This window comes from Mustela lutreola, chromosome 12 (genome assembly GCF_030435805.1).
Source record: "Mustela lutreola isolate mMusLut2 chromosome 12, mMusLut2.pri, whole genome shotgun sequence".
NCBI classification, from domain to species: domain Eukaryota; kingdom Metazoa; phylum Chordata; class Mammalia; order Carnivora; family Mustelidae; genus Mustela; species Mustela lutreola.
Genome location: NC_081301.1, coordinates 89,560,840 through 89,583,027, shown reverse-complemented (window position 1 = coordinate 89,583,027; position 22,188 = coordinate 89,560,840). Strand labels below are relative to the sequence as shown.

General features: G+C 49.4%; 1 protein-coding gene across 3 annotated transcripts in view; it reads left to right on the top strand.

Annotated features, from left to right (window-relative positions):
• ENTREP1 (endosomal transmembrane epsin interactor 1) overlaps positions 1-21,841 on the top strand; it is a 63,678-nt gene extending 41,837 nt beyond the window's left edge. For all 3 annotated transcript variants that reach the window (XM_059141195.1, XM_059141196.1, XM_059141194.1), the window contains 8 exons: positions 4,913-5,041; positions 6,847-6,954; positions 7,044-7,177; positions 12,619-12,748; positions 12,901-12,979; positions 15,364-15,516; positions 17,727-18,019; positions 20,983-21,841. In XM_059141195.1, the coding sequence (XP_058997178.1) occupies positions 4,913-5,041; positions 6,847-6,954; positions 7,044-7,177; positions 12,619-12,748; positions 12,901-12,979; positions 15,364-15,516; positions 17,727-18,019; positions 20,983-21,186 (1,230 nt within the window). In that variant the 3' untranslated portion in view covers positions 21,187-21,841. The remainder of the gene's footprint in view (positions 1-4,912; positions 5,042-6,846; positions 6,955-7,043; positions 7,178-12,618; positions 12,749-12,900; positions 12,980-15,363; positions 15,517-17,726; positions 18,020-20,982) is intronic.
• The last annotated feature ends 347 nt before the right edge of the window (positions 21,842-22,188 follow it).

Genomic DNA, 22,188 nt, shown 5'->3' with positions numbered 1-22,188 from the left:
GCAGGGAGAGGAAGAGAGAGAAGCAGGCTCCTCGCTGAGCAAGGAGCCCGATGTGGGACTCGATCCCAGGACACTGGGATCATGACCTGAGCGAAGGCAGCAGCTTAACCACTGAGCCACCCAGGTGCCCCCCTTTACGTGTATTTTTAATTAAACATTTATCCCCACCACAAAAACCTACTCTGTGATTGTATCTGATTATAAAACAGTAAAAATTCAGACAAGTCATAAACATATAGGAAAGAACTTAAAAATCACTTGAAATTTCACTCTTCTGGGTAAGCGCGATTAACTGTTAGGCAGATTTTGGGGGCACGTCTTTATATCCATAAAAACACAATTTCCATCAGTGAGAACATATCATAACTGTTGTTTTCCATTAGGGAGGCTATTTGACCAATGAAATCTTTTTGGGGAAGGGGACACTCTTCCTCATTCCCTCCCCACCATGCTAGTTCCCCCAAATTCTTGATCTCACCTAAACAGGTAGGGGGTGGACCTAATTGCGATTTCTTTTCCAAAAATGGGACATACTGTATCCCCCCCCCACCCCCATACTGTGTTTCTCACTTACAGATCTAACACTCTTTGCTTTGAACAGGTTAATTCTCTATTGCCTTGTTGTCTGGAGTAGTTTGGGTTTTGGCCGATAAAAACAATCTAGCCACCCTTACCCTCTTGCACAACCCCTTCCCAGGTCAGAGAGCGTTCCTGGTGGGGAAGGTATAGTGTTTCTTCGGTTTGTCTCATTTCTTTAAAAATTACACATTCAATCCTTTGGCGGCTCCATCCATTCTTTAAAATGGAGTTAAAATTTACACTGACATGCACAGATCTCAAGTGTACAGTTCACTGAGTTTTGGCCAATGTATACATTCATCTTGACCAATGTATACATTCATGTATACCCCCCAGACCAGAGCTAGAACATTCGTCTGGCCAGTTCTTGCGTTTCACCCAAATGTACCTTTTTGTCTCTGTCTTATTTTGCTCAGCATATCAGTTCGGAGATCCAGCCATGATTTTGTGTTGTGTCCGTTGCTTCTTTTTTTTTTTTTTTTTCTATTTTTGCACAATAGGATTTCATTGTATAAAAATATCACAGTTTGCTGAATCCACTCTCCTGCTGATGGACATTCCCATTGTTTCCAGTTTGGGGCTATTATGAACAGAGCTCTTGTAAACATTTTTGCGGAGTTGTGGTTTTTCCCGTGGGCCCATTCTCGTTTCTCTTGAGTAAATAAAGGGGTGTGGGATTTGCTTGGTCACGTGGTAAACTTAAGTCTGTGTAACTTTATAAGAAACTGCTAAACAGTTTCCCAGCGTGCTTGGGAAATAAGGATTTTTAACTTAAGGTATATAGCCAGTTCCTTTATTAAACGGTTCAACTTACGCTTCTACCGGTGACTCTCCGCCAGCTACAAGCGTTTCTCTCTACTGTTTGTCAGTCTCATGGTGGCCGTGTGAGAACTCGTCAAGGCAGCTTGCAGTCCCCTGGTTGCGAGAGAAGGTGTTCTCCTTTGTAAAAGGCTTTCTAGAAGATGCTAATGAGCAGCCCGTGCTGAGAACCATAATCCTGGTGACGAGGAGAGAGATGGAGTCAGGGATGATGGTGTCAGGGAACAGCCTCAAGGTCGAAGCGTGGATGGTTTTCTTTTTTTCTTTTTAAAAGATTTTATTTATTTACTTGACACACAGAGAGAGATCACAAGCAGGCAGAGAGGCAGGTAGAGAGAGAGAAGGGGAAGTAGGCTCCCTCCCCGCTGAGCAGAGAGCCCGATGCAGGGTTCGATCCCAGGACCTTGGGATCATGACCTGAGCCAAAGGCAGAGGCTTAACCCACTGAGCCACCCAGGTGCCCCAACATGGATGGTTTTTATGTAGAGGCTTGCACAGGGATGTTCGTGGATGCTTAAGAGATCAAAGAGAAGTTGGAACAACTTTGCAGAAATGTTGGGGCAGAGCCGAGATGAAGAAGGGAGGGGAAGGGTCAGGAACAGAAAGAACAAGAAATCCAAAATGCTACATCGCCTGGTACCTTTCTGTGCAGAGACTCAGGGCTGCCGTGTCAGCTGCGCCCGGCCACTGATACTCATTTTTATTTGGATACTGATTAAACTTTCTGAAAGCCTTGTGTGAAGAGATTAACTTTCACCCATCTGGAAAATTCTTGCATCTGGACCAGCTCACCCCGAAGTTCCGGATAGCTGAGGTTTCCAGATACATACAAGTCTGGTTATGTTTAAGTAATCCCGGTCTGTCTTCTCCCTTCACTGGACACCTTGGATCAAGAATGGACTCGAGTGGAAGGAAGTGCTTTGTAAGACGACACCGGGTATTACCTGTGGGAGGCCGAATCCGTAGCTGAGGTTCTGAAGCTGACCTAAGTACAAGAGCTGGAAACCCCTAGGGCATGGTGTTGAGAAAAGTGAGTGTGGTTGGTGTTTGGGAAGAAGGGGGCCTTGGGTACATGTAGCAACTGAATGGTGGCTTATTTGTAACTACCAAATAGTACTGTTAGTGTTGAATCCGGGAGATCTCAGCTAGGCTTCAAAGGAAGAAGCCCATCAGGAGTAGCACTTACCTGCTGAATTTAGCCCGTTAGTAAGGACTATTAGTAAGGACTATTATTAATTCATACAAGAGGGGCTAAGAGAAAGCCCAAAAGGAAATAAAATCCCCCCGCCCCCTCTCTGCACACCCCACCCCCGCACACCTCACCCTCGCCCAGACCTTGGCTAGAGAAATCCTGCGTGAATGGCCGCAGTAGTTTTCCCTTAGAAAGTAAAAATCGAATGTAGATTTTAGCAGCAGGGGGTGCCTTCAAAAATGTGAGACAGTAGAAGAAAATCACGAACACAGACAGTCTTTTGCTTTTGTGTGTGTCTGGGGGTCAGGGTGTGGATTTAGGTGTAGGGACATTATGGAGATAACAGTGTCTGTGGGCAAACCAGGAAAGGACAGAAAACCAAGTGGAAAGCAAAAGGTAGAGACGGATCCGATAACTCCAGTAACTCTTGGTGTCAGAGGCAGAATTCATGTCAAGATCTGGGCCTCGGTGTTTGATATAATAATGTATCCCCTTTCAAGGTGGTTTGGGGACAGAGAATAAAAAAATCTTATAGCATCCCTGGAGTTTTGGAAGAGGCAAAACTAATCCTTATGGAAAAAAAATGAAAGCAGTGTTAGCCTGTAAGAGGGTGGGGGCAGGGATTCGTGGGGAAGGACATGGTGGAATTTTCTCTGGTGATGCTATGGTCTGGATGTTGGTAAGGTTGGTAAGACGTGGCACAGGGGAGGCATTGCTTAAAATTGGTAAATGGTATGCTTAAGATTTGTGTGTGTAAATTTTGTGTGTGTGTGTGTGTGTGTGTGAGTTTCATATTCAATGAAAGAGAAACCCAAACCCCCCCAAATGTGTAATATTTAGTGGAAATTTTTCCCTTTGCTTCCTAATCAACATATTATAAAGAACTATATTTTCTCTTAATTTGGAAAAACACTGTAAATCTGTGACTAGAGGGTTACTAGAGGGTTGAGTTTGGTTAGAAGATAAGAATCTTTTTAAAAAAATTCTTTAATTTTTAGGGGCGCCTGGGTAGCTCAGTGGGTTAAGCCTCTGCCTTCGGCTCAGGTCATGATCTCAGGGTCCTGGGACGGAGCCCCGTCTCGGGCTCTCTGCTCAGCAGGGAGCCTGCTTCCCCCTCTCTCTCTGCCTGCCTCTCTGACTACTTGTGATTTCTCTCTCTATGGGTCAAACAAATAAATAGAATCTTTAAAAAAATTATTTTTTATTAACATATAATGTATTATTAGCCCCAGGGGTACAGATCTGTGAATCGCTAGGTTTACACACTTCATAGCACATACCTTCCCCAATGTCCATAACCCCACCACCCTCTCCCTATCTCGCTTCCCCCCGCAGAGAAGGTAAGAATCTTAATTCAATAAGAAAAAAGACTCTTTCTTTCCTCTTAAGTAACTCAAACACTGTAGACGTTCAGTTATTCTTAAAGATTCCTGAAGACTTTTGCAGCTAGTGACGTCAAAGCTGCCTCCTTAACAAATATGAAAAGGGCATGACTTTCCCTTTTAGCCACACTAGAATAGCCAACTCCGACAACTCAGGAGGCAAAGCAAGTAAGAATGAACATCTGCGCCCAAATTACGGGTGTTCATTAGCCAAAACCAGGTGTTGCGTATTTTCACAACTTGATTCAAGGGAACCATCGATACGTGGCTAAAAGTTTGCAAAACATTTCATTACAAAATATGAGATACTCATGACTTATCACTTCAATTCTGCGACCACACTGAAGATGTCCAGCTGAGAGATCTCCTTAAGCCTACACGATTTAGGGCTACTGTTTGCTCAATACACCCTGTGTTTCCCACAGGCACATGGGAGCTTGAACTTCCTCGCCCTCTTGGAGTTAGGTAGGTAGGGCCATAGGATTCGCTTTGGCAATAAAATGGGAGCTAAAGGGGTGAGCGTCATTTGCAAGAGGAAGACTTAAGCTAGAGTTACAAGATTAAGCAAGTACAAACACAAATCCGGGTTTCAAATAGACAGCTAATAGTTTTCTAACAGCGTGTCTCCTATTTTATCCAGCAGCCCTACTTTAAGCACCAAGGTGCATTTTATCATGTGCTCTCCACCTCTCTGGCATAACAATCATTAATCCTAAAACAGTGTGTGCTTCATCAGCCTGGGATCCTAAGGGACAAAGATGAGCAGAGCCCCTGCTAACGTGCGGCGGCCATTAGCGTGTTCAGAAAATAACCTTGTCCTTATGACGGCATACCCGAGCCTGTCCCGCCGTGTCTCATTCTGCAGGGTTAGTGCTCCCGTGGGTAGCCTGTATATTTACTCTCAGTAATTAAATTATGGTTCTGCCTTTCCCTCCTTAAGGTGGACTTAGGCGAAGGCAAGATTTGCTTCTGCTGTGAAGAATTTCAACCAGCCAAATGCACAGACAAAGAAAATGCCTTGAAGCTCTTTCCGGTTCAGCCTTGTAGTGCTGTTCACCTTCTGCTTAAGGTAACGTGAACGGACCCCAACCCCGTCCGTAGTGCACCCTGGAGCCCTCAGAGAAGGCAGAGCTACTTGAAATATCCTTACTCTGTTAGCTCCTTCACATGATGGGGCTGCTGAAAGCAGGTAGGAGCCAACCCTCGTCAGCGACCCAGAGACAGGAGTGACTCCAGGAAGAAGCACAGATGATTGTGGGACCCTGAAATGATGACGGCTGGTTTGCTTTGTGTTCAAGAATTACAGGATAGCAAAAGACATAAAGGAGCCTGAACCTGTACATACGTGTGTAGGTGCATTGATATACACGTGTATCCGTACAGATGTAGGCACGGTGTAGGTGCACACAGCTGATGCAGCTTTTAGCAAAACCTTACCTTGAATTTTTAAAGAAGGCTTTGCCTCGGGGCTTGAACCCATGATCCTGAGATTAAGAGTTGCGTGCTCTACCGACTGAGCCAGCCAGACACCCCTGTTTTGGGCAAAACCTTTGAACTGCATGCCATTTATCCTTGTTCTGATGCTCCTTTGTTGGCTCTGTGGACGCTCATGGGTGTTGGATGCTGGTGAGCCAAGACACAGAGACCTAGGAGAGCTACAGGTTAGGAAATGCAAGGGAAATCCATGCACCTTGCCTCTTGTTTCATGGGCACGACTACAATAATCGAGAGGTTAAAAATAAATGGTACCAGTTGCAGAGAAGGAAAAAATTACCCTTTAGTAGGCAATTGGATCAAAGTTGAGTCTGGACTTACGGCTCGGCTCTAGACTCGTTAGCCCAGTGAGTGACGAGCTCAGCTGGTAAACCCGGAGGTATTAGCTTTTGGATAATCCCTCGCTGAGGGCTTTTTCCAGATCTTTGTTTGGGGTTTGTTTTCTTGTTCAAAGGAGGAATCTCACAACAGCCAGCTCTCTGAATTGTGTAGAATGTAAAAGTGGCCTTCCGTCTTCGGCTTCTGGATTTCTGGTAGCTGAGTCACCCCCAAACTTTCTGTGAGCCAGGACCCCTCTTGGGGAAAGCCTCCCTGGGGAGCCAGGACCGTGGCCACAGAAACTTTTCGAAGTGCCCTTACGGCTATTTTGAGATGTGGGTTTGGAGAAGAGATGCCCTTTTTACACTGTGGCTGGCCTGCCCCCGCCCCCCCACTGTCATCGATGGGTGCCCAGGGGAGCTCGGCCAGTCGCTCCTGAAATAGAATCAGTGGCTTCCATCAAACAGCAGGCCGCTGCGGTGGGAGCCGATGGGAGTGGGAGGCAGGGGACACCAACTTCAGAGGAGGCACCCCTTGCCCTCCTGGACGGAACATCTCCAGACAACAGCGTGGTGCTGGCAAAAAGAAAATTTGTAATACCAGGGCTTTCTGGGACAGGAAGCCTCTAAGATAAATTTTTAAAATTAAAATACATGACCGCACGAGAGCTGTGTCAATAACCGGTATTTCTTTGGCACTTACCATGAGCCAGACATCAAAGTGCTTGGCATGTGTTTTCCCACCAGAATAGCCTTACTGAGACATCACTGTTATTATTTAAAGAAGTTTTTTCGGGCGCCTGGGTGGCTCAGTGGATTATAGTCTCTGCTTTTGGCTCAGGCTATGATCCCAGGGTCTTTGGATTGAGCCACGCATTGGGCACTTTGCTCAGCAGGGAGCCTGCTTCCCCCCTTTCTCTCCACCTGTCTCTCTGCCTGCTTGTGATCTGCCAAATAAATAAATAAATAAAATCTTTAAAAAAAAAAAAAAAAGGAGTTTTTCTACTGCCTTCTGGTCATCAGCTTCCATGTGCTCAGGGGTGTTACTGTTTCCTCATTCTAGAAAGTCCTTTTCGCCCTGTGTGCCTTGAACGCCCTGACCACCACCGTCTGCTTGGTGGCAGCCGCCCTTCGCTACCTCCAGATGTTTGCAGCCAGGAGAGCCTGCATCGTAAGTCTGCACGCCACGGCGCCATGACCGTGTCCCACGGAGCCGCTGTCGTGAAGCCTGTTGACTAACCAAGGTGCTCATTTCATCAGGACGAATCTCAGATTTCTGCCGAGGATGTGGAAGAACACGGACGGATCCCAGACCCCGAGGACTTCGTGCCGCCGGTGCCCCCCCCCTCCTATTTCGCCACGTTTTACTCGTGCACACCCCGGATGAACCGCAGGTAGGCTTCCTCTGTGCCCCCGCCCCGGCTGTGCCTGAGGTGCCCTCGGGTTGGAAGACGGAAGGGTTTCCAGGATTCATAACATGAGCTCACTGCTCTCCAGAATGTAGACAGATGGTGTTATTTTTCAGGATTTTCTTTCTCTTTCTCCCTCTTTTTTTTTTTTTTTTTTAAGTAGGCTTCCCGCCCAATGTGGGGCTTGAACTCAAGACCCCGAGATCAAGCCTCTTGGGTGCTATACCTCTGAACCAGCCAGGTGCCCCCTTTCAGGATTCTCTATCCCCTTCCCCCCCCTGCTCTTTTGTCTGATAAACAGCAGGAAACCAAAGAAAAGTCCCACCTTGACCTAAGGATATACTTTTTCCATTTCAATTAGCTTCCCAGGAAAACTGACACCCAGTGAGACAGCCGCTGTCATGTGACTTGATTGAGGGCTGAGGTTGCCCTGGAAACGCGCTGAGGCCAAATCGATGTTCATTATAACACCATCAGCGGGTCCCCAAATCCTGACATTCTTCCCAGCCATTAAGCAGAGATTAATTATTCATGACTTCTCCCTGGTCTAGAAAAAATAGACACCATGCTTATTTGCTTTCTCAAATTCTAGCTCAAAATCTATCGTTTGCTTCTTAAATTTCAGAAATGACTATCCGCAGAGGGAAATGCTACATGCGCTCGTTTTGCTGTTAGGGACTTCTAGAATTGTACCTCTCTAAAGAATGACTTTGTTTATTCATTCAACAAACATTTAATCAGTCCTCTGCCACGTATTAGTCACCCTGCTGGGTTGGTGACCTTCCAGATGACTTAGACCCACTTCCTTCCCCTCTCAGGGGACTCACAGCCTAGGTCGTGACAGATGAGTGTTGCAAGGATCCTAATAATTCTCAAAAAAGAGATTTTGAGTGCCCCGAGGAGGACCACCTCACCCAGGATGGCAAATGGGCTATGGAGGGCTTTGGAGAAAGAATCAGCCAGTCAGGGTTGGCTTTGTGGGTGGAATGATCTTATGCCGAATTTCAAGGATCAGCAAACCTTAAGCTTCCAAAAGAAAATCTTTGAATTCTGTAAGAAAGACTCGTGTCTTTAGCTTGAGATTCAGAGGGCCAGGAATTTCTACTTTTAAGCCCCAAGGTTGATGTGGAGAGTCGTCAGACAAATGTGGTGCCGGCCTTGGGGTTTTTGGAATCGGCTTGCTTGTGCTCAGGGCGGCCACCTGTGGCTTTGAACCAAGTCACCAGCGTGAGCTACCGCCCAGACACTGTTAACATTCTTTTCCAGGAGTGACCCCCCAACTTGTTGCTCAGAGTCCTGCCTACACCCCACCTGCACCCTCCCCTCCTTGCCCAACTAAGCAAGGCCCGAGAAGGCCACAAAGCTGGAGGGGTGCCCACGGATGCACGGGGAAATTCAGCCTCCCGGTTGTGCAGGGGAGGGTGTATTGGAATTTCGAAGCTGGGGGGTGGCTAGGAAGACTTTCGTTAGTGTCTTAGGAAATGAGGCAGAAATTACAGGGGCCAGAGAGACGTATTTGTGTGCTGACGGACACACTTGCTCATACCTTAGCCCAGTCTCAGGCTGTGTGCAGAGGGACATGCTGGAAGGCAGTTAAAAAAAATGCCTGTAATTTTGTGGTTGGGAAGAGAAATGCCCTCTTAGAGACGGAGAATTAATTGGCTCTCTGAGATTGGAGGTGAGCCCTTGGTTGACCTAAGAGGAGGCAACAGACAGATTTAATTTCCTGCAGTGGCAGAAAGGGAAAGTGACTCATGCGGTGTAGGAGTCGCGCTGTCCAGGCCGCGTGTCCTGCGGACCGCCCCTCCCCCGCCGGCCCTTCTCTCTTCCGGTTCCCTTCTCGGTCCCTCCATAGTAACACTCAGCAGTGTGGGTATTTCCACACTGGTGAATCCCTGGATTCACCCCTCTGAGTCCTGAGACCGCCCCTGGCCAGATCTAGACAAGCTTCTCACCAAGGGCTTTACCATTCAGAACTTTCCGGAAGGAACATGGGGGAGGGTGTTAAAGCAATACATCCCTGCGGGAATGCTAGGCCTAAAATATATACTGTATACACTATACTACATACTGTGCGTGGAGGCCTAGATCGTATCTCCAGTGGGCAAACAGCCCCATTTTCTGAAATTCTCCCAATACCAGAGGACGGTCCACTGTTAAAATGGCTACATTTATTCACCTTTCGATACACATTGTAGCAAAGGTATTTTTGCTCTTGACCCACTTTGCTAGATTTTTCCATATCCACTTTATAGACACCCACTGACGCCAGGTGGTGGTTTTCCTTCTTACAAGCCGGCAGGCAAGAATCGTCACGAATGTTTTCTTTAACGTTTCCACAACCCATTACGTGAAGAGTCTTCATGCAATGCAAGCCCCCCATTTCCTGCAAGGTATCACGACCTCTCAGAGAGGTTTATTTATTTACCTTCTATAAATACAACCCCTTCAGGCCTTGGCCCCTGCTTGAGAAAGGACTTCTCAAATTACTGCCAGAAGCAGAAACCTGGTGGCAGTTTCCGCCCGAAGATGGGTTTCTGCCTCTGGACTTGATTTGTAAGGACAGTCGGGGCTGAGTGCTCCTCCTCCACCACCCCAGGGTCACCCCCATCCTCAGAAATCAGTTGCAGCTGGGATCGGAAAGGAGCGCCTCCCACCTGTTCCGTGACTGGGGCTCTGGTCGGACCGTGGGGCCGTAACGTGTTATGGAACGCGGAGTATGAGGGCAAACTGAACACAGGCATCTGTTCCTCGGTGGTGGACGTAATAAACTCCTTCCCTTTCCTCGTGAGGTTCAAAACCCAAAGTCAGGGGGAGCCAGGCTCTGCTGGAGGGTGACTGCGTGCCCAGGGCGCCTCTGCCCCGCAGCCCTCACCGCCAGCCCGGGGCGCAAGGGAGGACCACTCTTGCGTCGTATTAGTTGCTGTATTCCTCTCAGGAGTTCTCAAAGCCTGGTTGTCCCCTTAGCAGAACTCATTTCGTGTGCTCTGTGTGGGTTTCCTGTCCGTACTCAGTGCTCACGGGCGTGAACCAGTTAAGGCTTCCTGGAGAGTTTCGGGTGAGCTTGAAGGAGCCCAGGCTCTGGGCTCTCTTACCAGGGTGACACTGGGCCCGGCAATGGGGTTGGGGGGTTCTCTTACCATCTCTGAAGCCCAGCTTCCTTATTCATCACATGGCCGCTTAGCTGATTTTTAGGAGATAAAAATCTCTTCTTACCTGTCTGTACCCCACCACTGGCAATTAGAGCAGAATTTCTGGAGGTGAGGCCTGGGCCTCCCATAGTCTGCAAACCTCCCCAAGTGGTTTCCCGGGGTGATTCTACTCCCTAGCTAGGGTTAGGGGCCATAAGGATCAGGAAAACACCTGTCAGGACACAGTGCACCGATTTCACCCTATAGATCCCTACGTACCAAACAGATGTGAATAAGAACTGCTTCATAGGAAAGGAACCTTCCTTTTCTTTTCTAGAAGCATCTTCTGTCACACGGAGGCTTTCTTGGTCATCACAGTAACCACCATAAGAATCATTGGGGTCGATTTAAAGAAAATGTGTCCCCTGCCCCCGCTTCTTACAGGGATTCCATGCTCATTTAGGATCTAAAACGGAAGTCTGTTCCTCTGACCTCCTGGTCCCAAGCAAACCCTCTCTTCTCTGAGAACATAGCCATTGGGTGGGGAATATCAAAGACCACCAGAGCTGACAGAGCAGCAGACACAGCTGGGGGTGTTCCTGGGGAGGACACAGCAGCGGGGAAAGGTGGGGAACTGGCTCAAGGGGGGAAGCCAGGGGATTTGTGAGCACTGGAAAGATGGCTCATGGGGTCCTGCTAATTCAGGACGGAAGCCTGGCTCTCTGGAGAGGACGGAAGGAGTCCCCAGGGCTCACTGAGTTTTATTGCAAGGAAAAAAGAACATCACATCTTTTTCAACTTGTTTTCCTCCACCAGTGGCATTTTTATAAATGGGCTCAGGGATAAAACGAAACAGCCACAGTTCATCAGAGTGCCTTTCTGAATGTGCAGCGGGCCGGGGCCGTTTCGCCCGTCTCCTTCAGCTCGTGACCATTTTCATCGTTCGAGAACGGACACGAAACTTCTGCTATTACCCTTTCTTTTCATTTTCCAATGCTCCATGGCCTGAGCACAGGTTTTCTGGTTTTCCTTGTACCTTTTTAAAATGGGATATAAAACTGACCTAGAACATTCTACTAGCTTCAGGGGTACAGCCTAATGATTCCATATTAGTGCATATTGTGGAGCGATGGCCCCCGTCAGTCTGGTGAGCATCCGTCCCCGCACATCGTTGCGGGATTGTTTTTCTTGTGACCAAAACTTTGAGGGTTTACTATCTTAGCAACTTTCAAGTAGGGAATACGGTATTATCAACTGTGGTCACCGTGCTGTCTCTTACATCCCCTGGGACTGACTTATTTTATAACTGGAAGTGTGGCCAAAAGCAACAAGTTTCTGTGTATTTTAAATCGCTGTTTCATAATTGAGGCTCTTTATTATCTAGGCTGTGTGTGTGTGTGGGGTGTGTGTGTGTGTGTGTGTGTGTGTGTGTGTGTGTGTTTGTGTTTAGCTTTCTAGGAACACAGGCAGAATATCTTGAGGTTTATTTAGTTATTTGCTATGGAGGGCCTCTCACTCACAGGACAAAAGCCCCCGTGCCTGGCTTGAAGCCGGTGCTCAACCAATGTTTGCTTGACTGACTACAGTTAGGAAGGGTCACTCTCCTTCATCCTGCTTTGTCTCTGAGCTGTGATGTCGTTCACTTTCCTGGAGAAAAAGTAATTCAGCCCTTGAAATATTTATTAACAAATAGGGAGTTTTTACCATGAATCAGACCCAGGTAAATCCAGGCCCTAGGTAACCCAGGCAAGAAATCTTGTACTAATGTAAGAAATAATCGTGTTGCCCTGAGTCCCTAGTTTTGTTTTTCCTTCCATCGAGGTGAAGTTCACATAGCATGAGTGGAACCGTCTGGAAGTCTACTGTTAAGTGGCATCTGGTACAATCATGGTATTATGTAACCCCGCCCCCATCTGCCTCCGCAGCGTGTTCATCCCCTCCAGAGAGACCCCTTTCCACTCAGCAGTCACCCCCCCATTCCCCTTCCCCCAGCCACCACCCATCTGCTTTGTCTGTGGATTATTGCTTGCTTTCTGGCTAGTGGCTTTAAAAGCAACGATGACATTGCATTTTATAGGTCGTCACTTGCTTAAGAAACTCTGGACTTTCCCTCAGCTGAGATTATTCCCCCCGATTCTGGGCCAGGAGACGGTCATGCAGGGGTGAGGGGTCAGGGGTCTTCTGCTCGGTCTGCCGAGAGCCGTCCCGAGGCAAAGGCCGTCATCACGCAGAAGCAAGCACCGTCAGACTCGCGGTCTGTAGACCTGCTTCCTGATGCCAAGATGCTTTCCCTAGGATGGTCGGTCCTGATGTCATCCCCCTCCCCCATATCTACGGAGCACGAATCAAAGGTGTGGAAGTGTTCTGTCCCCTGGACCCCCCGCCTCCATACGAAGCTGTGGTGAGCCAGACGGACCAGGAGCAGGTACGGTCCATGTGCTGACCGCTGGTGGGAAGCGCAGCCCGGCACGTGGAGAACCCTGGGACATGGGTCCTGAATGTGGTTTTAAGTCCAGCGGAGTCCAGGTGGGAGATGAGCTGAATACCCACAGATGGCCCTTTTCTCCTGTGATGTAGGGGTCTTCATTCCACGTGCCAGGAGGATCGGAAGGTGCCACGAGCCCCTTGGAACCGATCTGCATGCCACTGACTCAAGGTAATAAATACACGATTCCTGCCCAAACGCAGGATTCCTTAGAGTAACACATCATGAAACAATGACCTATATATATATATTTTTTTTTTTTAAATTTTATTTATTTATTTGATAGACAGATCACAAGTAGGCAGAGAGGCATGTTGGCTGCAGGGGGGTGGGGATGGGGAAGCAGGCTCCCTGTTGAGCAGAGAGCCCGATGCGGGGCTCAATCCCAGGACCCTGAGATCATGACCTGAGCCAAAGGCAGAGGCTTTAACCCACTGAGCCACCCAGGCACCCCAATGACCAATATATTTTATGTGGAATTTGAGAAACAGGACAGAGGATCACAGGGGACAAGGGGAGAAAATGAATCAGGATGAAACCATAGTGGGAGACAAACCATAGGAGAGTCTTAATCTCGGGAAACACACTGAGGGTTGCTGGAGGGGAGGGTGTCTGCAGGACGGACACTGGGGAGGGCCCGTGCTATGGTGAGTGCTGTGTGTTGTGTAGGACTGGTGGATCACAGATCTGTACCCCTGAAACAAATAATACATTATATGTTAATAGTTTTTTTAAAATGCAAAAATAAATAAACTGGTGAAACACTTTTTTAAAAAACTCCTGTAACAAGTCATCAAATATTCTGCAGAATATACAATAAGTATCACAGGAAATGAGAAGAAATTCCTACGAGACAAGAGAAAGCAAAAATTTAGAGTCTCATACTTGCCTAAAACTGCACCTGCCCTGAGGTAATTTGCTAATAGTAAAACCCTAAGGCCTTGAGGGTTTTTTTCACCTTCATGTGTTTTCATCAGTCTTATTATGGAATAATTTAAATACAATCACACTCACTGAAAACAAAATAATAATGACCTATGTATTTTGTTGGAGGTCAGATATCTTGAAGCCACTGGTTCAAATTACATCCTTATTTGGGTGCCTGGATGGCTCAGTGGGTTAAGTGTCTGCCTTCAGCTCAGGTCATGATCTCAGTGTCCTCGGATCCAGCCCCAAATCGGGCTCCTTGCCGAGTGGGGAGTCTGCTCATCTCTCTCCCTCTGCCCCTCCCCCACTCACGCTCTCTCAAATAAGTAAATTTTTAAGATCTTAAAAAAAATTGCATCCTTCTTTCCAGTTTTAAAAATACTGTCAACAATTGGTGAGTAGGAGATACTGTGTGAACAGAAATAAAGATCGGCTCAGAATCTTCGATGAGTCCCCAGACTTGTCTCAGGGACCTGTGAAATGGATTAGAGAGTTTAATTTGGCAGTCCCATGTTTTCCCACCTAAGATTTCTTCCTCCTGTTAAAATAGGAAGGGCTCTTCTAAAAGGAAAAATGAGTTTTGTCTATGGCAGGATGATTTGCTATGAGACTGTGCTGTCATTTATAACCTCGGGTCTGGGTCATGCCGCCTTCATGCCTAGTGAATGCTGATTTTCCGTCCTGCCTCAAAAGACAAGAGTCAGTTTACAGCTATCCTTGTCATTTAAGGGAGCATGATTGCAACTCTCTATCTTTGGAGAGGTTTTTAAATGGCCCAGAGAGCTGTGCACCAGCACGAAATGGCAGGGGTGAAAAATAATGGATGGACTCTCTCTAGCTAGTTTCGGTGGGGGTGATTTTTCAGCAGCACTGTTTGGAATGAGTTTCTCTTCTGTTCACCTTCCGTCTTAGACAAAGGCAGCAGTGCTCTCTTCCGTAAGGACGGTTGTGATTCTCCCATTTCTTAAGAAAGTTGCCCAGACCACAGTCAGGCTCACCAAGGCTCTGATGTGCTTGTCCTAAGCAGAAGTCATCCATTTCTTGAGTGGTTCTCCCCATCCACAGGGTGGCCACAGGCTCTTTGCCTTGGCCGCCATGCCTTTCACATCCCCGCCTGCACCCTGGGCTGTGCAGACGCCTTCACAGCCTGCCTTCATGGTCTGCAGCCCTGGAAGTCCCCTGACCCGGGCAGGTGTTCCTCCCACCCTGCCCAGGCTCACCTTGCATTGCCAGAAACTGGAAAGTGGCGAGGAGCTTTCTGGCACCACACCAGGAGGGTTCCCTGGAGAAGATTCTAAGCCTTTTGCAGGAAAACAAAAACAAAAACAAAAACAAAAACCAACAACCCACAAAACACCTGACATTTTGGCAGGGCTTCTTGACTTTACTTGTGGACTTACAATTTTTTGTTGGCTTGTTTTAGGTGTGGAGGGGTGGTTTGGAGAGGCAGCATTTCCAACAATGCTGGGAAATAAAAACTCACCTGGCCAACAGCCCAAGCAAATGTGGTTAACTGTGTCCTCTTGCCCCTGAATGTTCGGGCTCACAGCTTCCTGCCCAACCTTGTGAAGGCAGCAAATGGTGAAAAAATTTATGTTTCTCTTCTTAAAAAAAAAAAAAAAAATCAGGTGAGGACATTCCTAACACACCTGGAGAAGAAAGCACATCCATCTCAACTCCCGATGCAAACCAGCTGCCTCCCACGAGAAGCCGGACAGTCTTCCCAGCCCTGAGGACGAGATCAAGGAGCGACCCTGTGCTCCATCATTCCGCAGAGAGAGGTATGTCCCTCCCCAAGCTCCTTGCTCAGCGCTGTGCGTGTTGGCCCAAAAGTGCCCATCGAAAGTGGGTGGCTCGGGCTGCCCACTGCCCTGCAGCTTGAGAGATGTCTCGAGAGAGGTTAAGAGGTCTTGGGAAAATAAGATATTCTCCATGCACATTAGGAATATTCACCAGTCCCATTGTTGAAGGCTGGTAGAGTTTTTTCTTTTTATTGTCATCAAAAGCATTTAGTTGCACACAGAAGTGTTCTAGGTACAACATGAAGAAAAGGCAAATGTTCTGACTTCTGGGTGCTTGCGGTCCTATGGAAATAAGTGTTCTCAAGGAAAAAGTTAAAGGCGTGTATTTTTTTTTACCCCCTCTCTTATGACCTAAGTTATGTTTTTTTTTTTTTTTTTCAACTGTGTATAGGTTGTTGAGTTATTTAAATCTGACCTGTTTTAAGAAGTTTAGCTAGAGTGAAAGTCACACTCGCATTCTCTCCCTTTCTGTGTGGAGTCTGTTATAGATGTCGTTTGAATAATTTTAAATTTAAAAAATCTTAAAGACTTAAAATAACCCTGAGTGCTTTCTCTGAATGTGGGATACCTGAACATCTCCAAATATGGAAAACTGTAAAAGTAAAATGAAGGAAAGAAAGGGAGAAAATGAAGACCTTGAATCCCGCCAGCACAGGCTTCTTCCGGTGACCTCCTCTAACAAGTGCCTCTGCCCTGCTCTGTGCAAATACGACTTTGCACACTCTCTTTGCTCTCTCTGGGGCCGCATGTCGCACCCTTGCAGTCTTGGTTTTGTCCCTCTGACGGCCTGTGTTGTTCGCTGCAGCTCTGGACTGACTGTGCGGGGAGCCAGAGAGAACACTCCTCCTGTCTTCTGAGCGGGAGGAGTCCCGCCGCCTAGGACTGAGCACCTCTGCAAACCCACAGGCCGGCAACCCGGCCCCTCAGCTCCCCAAGCCCGTTTCACGGCAGGTCTCTACCCGACCTGGCAAGCTGAGGGCTCGAGCGGGCCACATGCCTGCTTCAACAGGAGCTTGGCTCTCTGCACAGCTTAGTGAGGTCCTTCCAGATCTGGGGTGCTGCAGGAGAAGGAGACACGTGTTTACCTGCTGGAGTCCTCAGCTGTAGAAGGACCGGATTGCCTTCCCGTGACGGAGTATAGTCCCTGACTGTCCTCACACAGGAGTGTCCACAAGGGAGTGTTCCTGGAAAACTCCGGCTCTCTGGGACATGCACGTGGCAGGCTGGAGGATGGCTGCTAACCCCGGTTTAGAGCGCCTCTGTTTCTCCAGAGGAAAAGAAGTGCTCCCCTTCCTCTACCTACCTTCCTACCCCCCACTTCCTCTCTCCCTTGAATATCAAACTCCTGCTTGTCAGGTCTTCCCAGACCGAAACCTCCAGGGTTCTGTACACTGAAGGCTGCTGGCTGGCTTATGAACATGCGGAGACTGGGCCTGCCTTCCCCTTTGCTCACCCGATGGCACAGTCAACGTTCTGCTGGTCCTTAAACCTCCTGATGTAGGTCGTTGTGGACATTAGAGCCCCTGGCGGTGAATTTCCGAGGCCGCTGCTGACTTCTGGAATGACGGGTTGATTTCCCTGCACCTAGATTTTTCTTTCTGTGAATAGTCAGCCCTAGAGCTGCCTCCCAGCCCCGATGTGAGCGTGGATAAGTCAGCACCATGCCCTGAGGATGTTTAGGACAAAGGTACAGTCAGAGGGAGCGGAACACTCGCTTCTCACAGTCTCGTCTCTCCTCAGCCTCTCCCAAGAGGCTCCTTCCTGCCTCCTCTTCCCTTGGAGCCTCTTCTCATCAGGTCACCCGTCTTTCCTCTGCTCGCCCGCCCACCCCCCCACATTGGTCATCACCCCCCAGCACGGTTGCTCCATTCTGGATGCCCTCCCCTGTCATCTGTCGCTCCCGTGGTGATTGTGTTCTCTGTGGCACCATGAAATGTTCTGGGGACGCATCCTGTTGGACCTTCAGGGAATGAGCTTATGTCATTGTTTTTTGTTTTTTTTGTTTTTCCCCTTTCCTTTCTGCAAGATGAAAAGCAAGTTGTGCATGGTCACTGGTGTTTGCAACATGCTTTCCACGCCGAGTTTAGTGGCCCGTGCTGTGGCCCCTGCTGTGGCCCGTGCTGCCTCGAGTCGGGCGCGAGCTCACAGGGGTGAGGCCACGGGCGCGTATTGTTTGTCTCCGCCCACAGCTGCCCCCGTGCTCAGCTGCGAAGCCGCGACGCAGACCGAGGGCAGACCGGACCTGGCCGCGGTGACCTTGAGGCGAGGTCTGCGGTGCAGAGCTGCGCGATGCCGGCCCCGGTCCCTGATAGATTACAAGTCCTACATGGACACCAAGCTGCTGGTGGCGAGGTTCCTGGAGCAGTCGTCCTGCAGTATGACCCCCGACATCCACGAGCTGGTGGAGAACATTAAATCCGTCCTCAAGTCCGACGAGGAGCACATGGAGGAGGCCATCACGAGCGCCAGCTTCCTGGAGCAGGTAGTGTTATTACTGACCTCCGCCGGAGTCCAGGAGCTTGTTTCCTAGCAACTGCAACAGCTTCTCCGATTTCCTGTCCAGGGCGCCCTAAGTTCAAGGTCAGGGTATCAAGGAAATTGGGGGGAGGAGGTCTGGGGAAGGAGAGAGAGGAACCTGGAGCATTTCTTTTCAGGCCTGATGACTTTTCCAGAAGCTTCCAGGCCCAGAGAGAGAAACCAGTTTCCTGGAATGTGGAACAGGCCTGGGATAAGAAAGCGGTGTTGCTCGGGAACAAAAGGGGTCTGGGCCGCGTAGGGCCCCATCAGCACTCCGTTTGCCAAGTGGGGTTTCCCTTGACAGGGTGTCCTGTCTGGCAATGATGGACAGACATGAATTTTCAGATCCCCATGAAATGATGGCAAGACACCTAGATCGATAGGACTTAAAGGAATAAATTATCTTTTCTCCATAGATTATAGATGAAAAAGCACAATTCCTTCACCTGAAGTCACCCAGGGGAAAGATAAAATCAGGCGTGTAACATAATCCTTTTGGTCATCAGTTTTCTCATTTATATTTATTTATTTTTTTAAAAGATTTTTTTTTTTTTTAAAGATTTTATTTATTTATTTGACAGATCACAAGTAGGCAGAGAGGCAGGCAGAGAGAGAGAAGGAAGCAGGCTCCCTGCTGAGCAGAGCACCCAATGCGGGGCTTGATCCCAGGATCCAGAGATCATGACCTGAGCTGAAGGCAGGGGCTTTAACCCACTGAGCCACCCAGGTGCCCCAGAAGTTATTTTTTTAAAAGATTTTATTTATTTATTAGGAAGAGAGAGAGAGAGTGAGGGAGAGAGCACAAGCAGACGGAAGGGCAGAGGGAGAGGGAGAAGCAGACTCCCTGCTGAGCAGGAGCCCCTGGGCTTGATCCCAGGACCCTGAGAAAAACCCTTTAAGAAACCGTTCCCGGGGGCGCCTGGGTGGCTCAGTCAGCGAAGCGACCGACTCTTGATTTCAGCTCTGGTCATAATCCCAGCATCCTGGGATCAAGCCGTTTGCTTCATTGCCCCTTGACTGTGGGGTGGCTGTTGTGACCTCAGAGCACAGCGGCTCGAAAGTGTTTCCTGGCCGTGTCTGGGTGCAGGAACCCGTACACTGGGCTGCGGGGTCCGAGGCGAGTTAAGGCAGACGTGCTGGCGTCTGCTGACAGAAGCCAGAAGCCAGAAGTTTCTCTCCCAGCCCCGCAGGGGACCCGGGAGAGCAGTCTGGCTACTCGCACGAAGACGTACATGAACCTCAGACCCTCTTGCTGTCCGCTTTCAAACAGCGGTCATGATGCCAGTGCTCTTGGGTCACGCCATAGTTGGTATCCGTGTAGGGGAGACATGTACCTCCTTCTAACCCTGGTCTGTGCCAGAAGTCATTCCCTGCTTCCTCCCCTCCGCCTGGCCCTGTCAGCCCGACGCACAGAGCACCTATTTGGAGTCCCTTGTCCACGGCTGCCAAGCTCTAGTGAGGTGAGAGTCAGAGCGTCTGCCGAGCCGTCAGTCTGCATCTTCTGCTCTGTCTGCCCTGGAAAGTAGCTTTGGGGAAAATGAATGAGTACTTACAACTCACCACACGCTCTCACTACAGATGTTTGCTGGGTCTTTGTGGCGAGTCTGGATCGCATTTCAGGTGCTGGGATTGTTGCAATGGACCCTGGGCCATCAGCTGCGACCTCCCAGGAGCCCCAGTGGCGAGGCTTCCTGGTGCCACACCAGCCCCAGACAGAAGGAGGGAAGGACAAGCAGAAGGAGAGCTTTTATTCCCCACTCGACTCAGCTTTGTACATGTTCACTTTTCCTAGTAGGACTGGAATGGGTTTTAGATCCATCTTGATGTTTATCCCTACCAAAGCCTCTTGCCCTAACTTACATGTCACAGCGATGGACATCTATGAATGTTGGAATTTTATTTTGGACCAGGAAACAAGGACAGGGCTTTGAAGACACATATAGGGACAGTGTGTCAGCAAAATTTAATGTCCCATCTTTTGGAGAGATTAACCTCCCAAGGACATCAAAATCTCAGAAAGGTACAAGCTAAACAAAACTTCAGCCTAGTGGTTTTTCTGTGATGTTAGGTGGCCACGAAACACCTGGGATTTTTCTCAAGGTGCTAACCATATTATAGGTCTTATAGCATGACTGTGCAAATTCTGGAAATTGTACATACTTCCTCAGTCCCAGCTGGACGAGGGGTTTCCCATATGGTTGCCATTTTACAAAGTAAGTGATAATATTACATATTTCAAGTTACATGTATGCTACATTGTAAAATAGATCTAGCTTCGAACCATTCTTAAGCGTTTGTTTTTTTTTTTTACAAATAAACTGGCCACAGTGTTATGTTGTTTGTTACGTTTTGTTATCGAAGGGTTAGCAGATGAGTTGGTGGCATCACCGGTTTGGGGTGACATTTTATAAACTCATTAGCTGGCCAGAATGCCAGACAGGTGGTTATCAACCTTTCTAGAACATTGGGAGCACCTGCGTTCTTGTTAGAAATACAGAGGTTCCAGCCCTGCCTGTCACAGTGGCTACGGGGGAGGCGGGAATCCGGGGTACCAGCCCCCTCTCCTCCCCTCGAGAAGCGGGCAGGCCCTGGCACAACCCCTGTCTCGGACCCCAGGGAAACTGGGTAAAAATGGCGAGAAGACTGTGACAGATAAAGCAAGAATCTGCCACGGGCGAATCAGGGGAGTGACGTGAGGCAGGTCGGCAGCTGAAACAATAGAAAATTTGGGAAACATTTTAGGAACGTTAGGAAAGAGGCCATCTGTGGAAATTACCTCTGGAACTTCTAGCGTGTTCCACTTTGGGAAAACTCCCTACTTCTTTCCCAAAGCAATGACGCTAGGCAGGGCGTGGGTGGGCGAGGAGGCAGGCGGGGGGCCACCTCGGGTGCAGCCTAACGCCTCTCCACCCTCTTACTGTCCCCAAGATAATGGCCCCGCTGCAGCCCAGCACTTCCGGGGCCCACGCGCTGCCCCCGCCCAGACGGCCTGGCTTCCTGCACCTGCGGAGCTGCGGGGACCTGAGCACCTGCGTCCCGGCGGGGAGGCCCCGAGCCGAGAGGAGGCTCCAGCGAGCAGAGGCCGAGCGGCCCCACAGCCTCATCGGCGTCATCCGGGAGACCGTCCTGTGAACCTGTGGGGTCCCCCCCCCCCGCCCCCGCAGCGCCTCCCAACCCCCTCCACCCTGGCGTTGGCCGGGGAGGGGGCAGGACGGCAGATGGACTGGAAGGTGGTGGAATGATCCCCCCCTGACCTTGGAGCGCCTGCTGGAAGGGGCGTGACCTCTGGGCGCTCCGCAGAAGGGGGCCAGGCCCCCCGGAGGATATGTGTTCCCACTGTCCAGCTCCTCACTCTGCTGACTGAGAACATTCAGGGGTGGACAAACGGGTTCTTCCAGACCCATTTCGCTTTCGGAGGCCTGATCTGGAGGCCCCGGAGGCGGCCTCCCTACAGCGTCTGCCAGGTCACGTGGGCCGAAACTGGGCTGACGAGTCTTTGCCCACCTCCTTCCCCCTGCTCCCCGAGCACCCCCCACCCCCCAAAGACAGGGCTGCTGGCTCCCACAGCCTTCCACTGCTGGGCCAGGGGGTCACGGGCACAGAAGCAGGACAGTTAACCCTGGTGTTCTGCACGTGTCAAGCTTCGTTTTAGGTCGTCCCCACATCGCTCAGTGACAAATGGTAAGGAAAGACGTTTAGGGAGAGGTTCTTGCTGATTCCATGTATTCGTGCTTGCAAAACTCGAGATGGTGAAGGCCCAACCGAGAATAAAAACATGTACTTTGGACCTCTGGGCTCCGTGTACAACATTTGTATGGGCGTAGGTGGCCAGGCCTTCCCTTCCGAGCACTCGGGGCAGCGATGGGCAGCCTCTCAGGTCCCCGCAGGTCCCCGAACCAGTTTAAGCAACAAGGCGCCTTGCCCTTCAGCTGGCGGCACTTGGCTGAGCAGCTTCCCAGAGCTGCTTTCTAGCCGGGATTACAGACTGGGGAGTCGTGCCAAGAAGAAAGAGGACAGTTACGAACGGCTTCTTTGAGGAGGTGAGGTTTGAGCTGGGCTGGACTTCTGAGGGTCAGGGAAGGGTGTTCCAGGGGGAGGGAACAGCCAATGCAGGAACACTAGAGGACCGTGGGA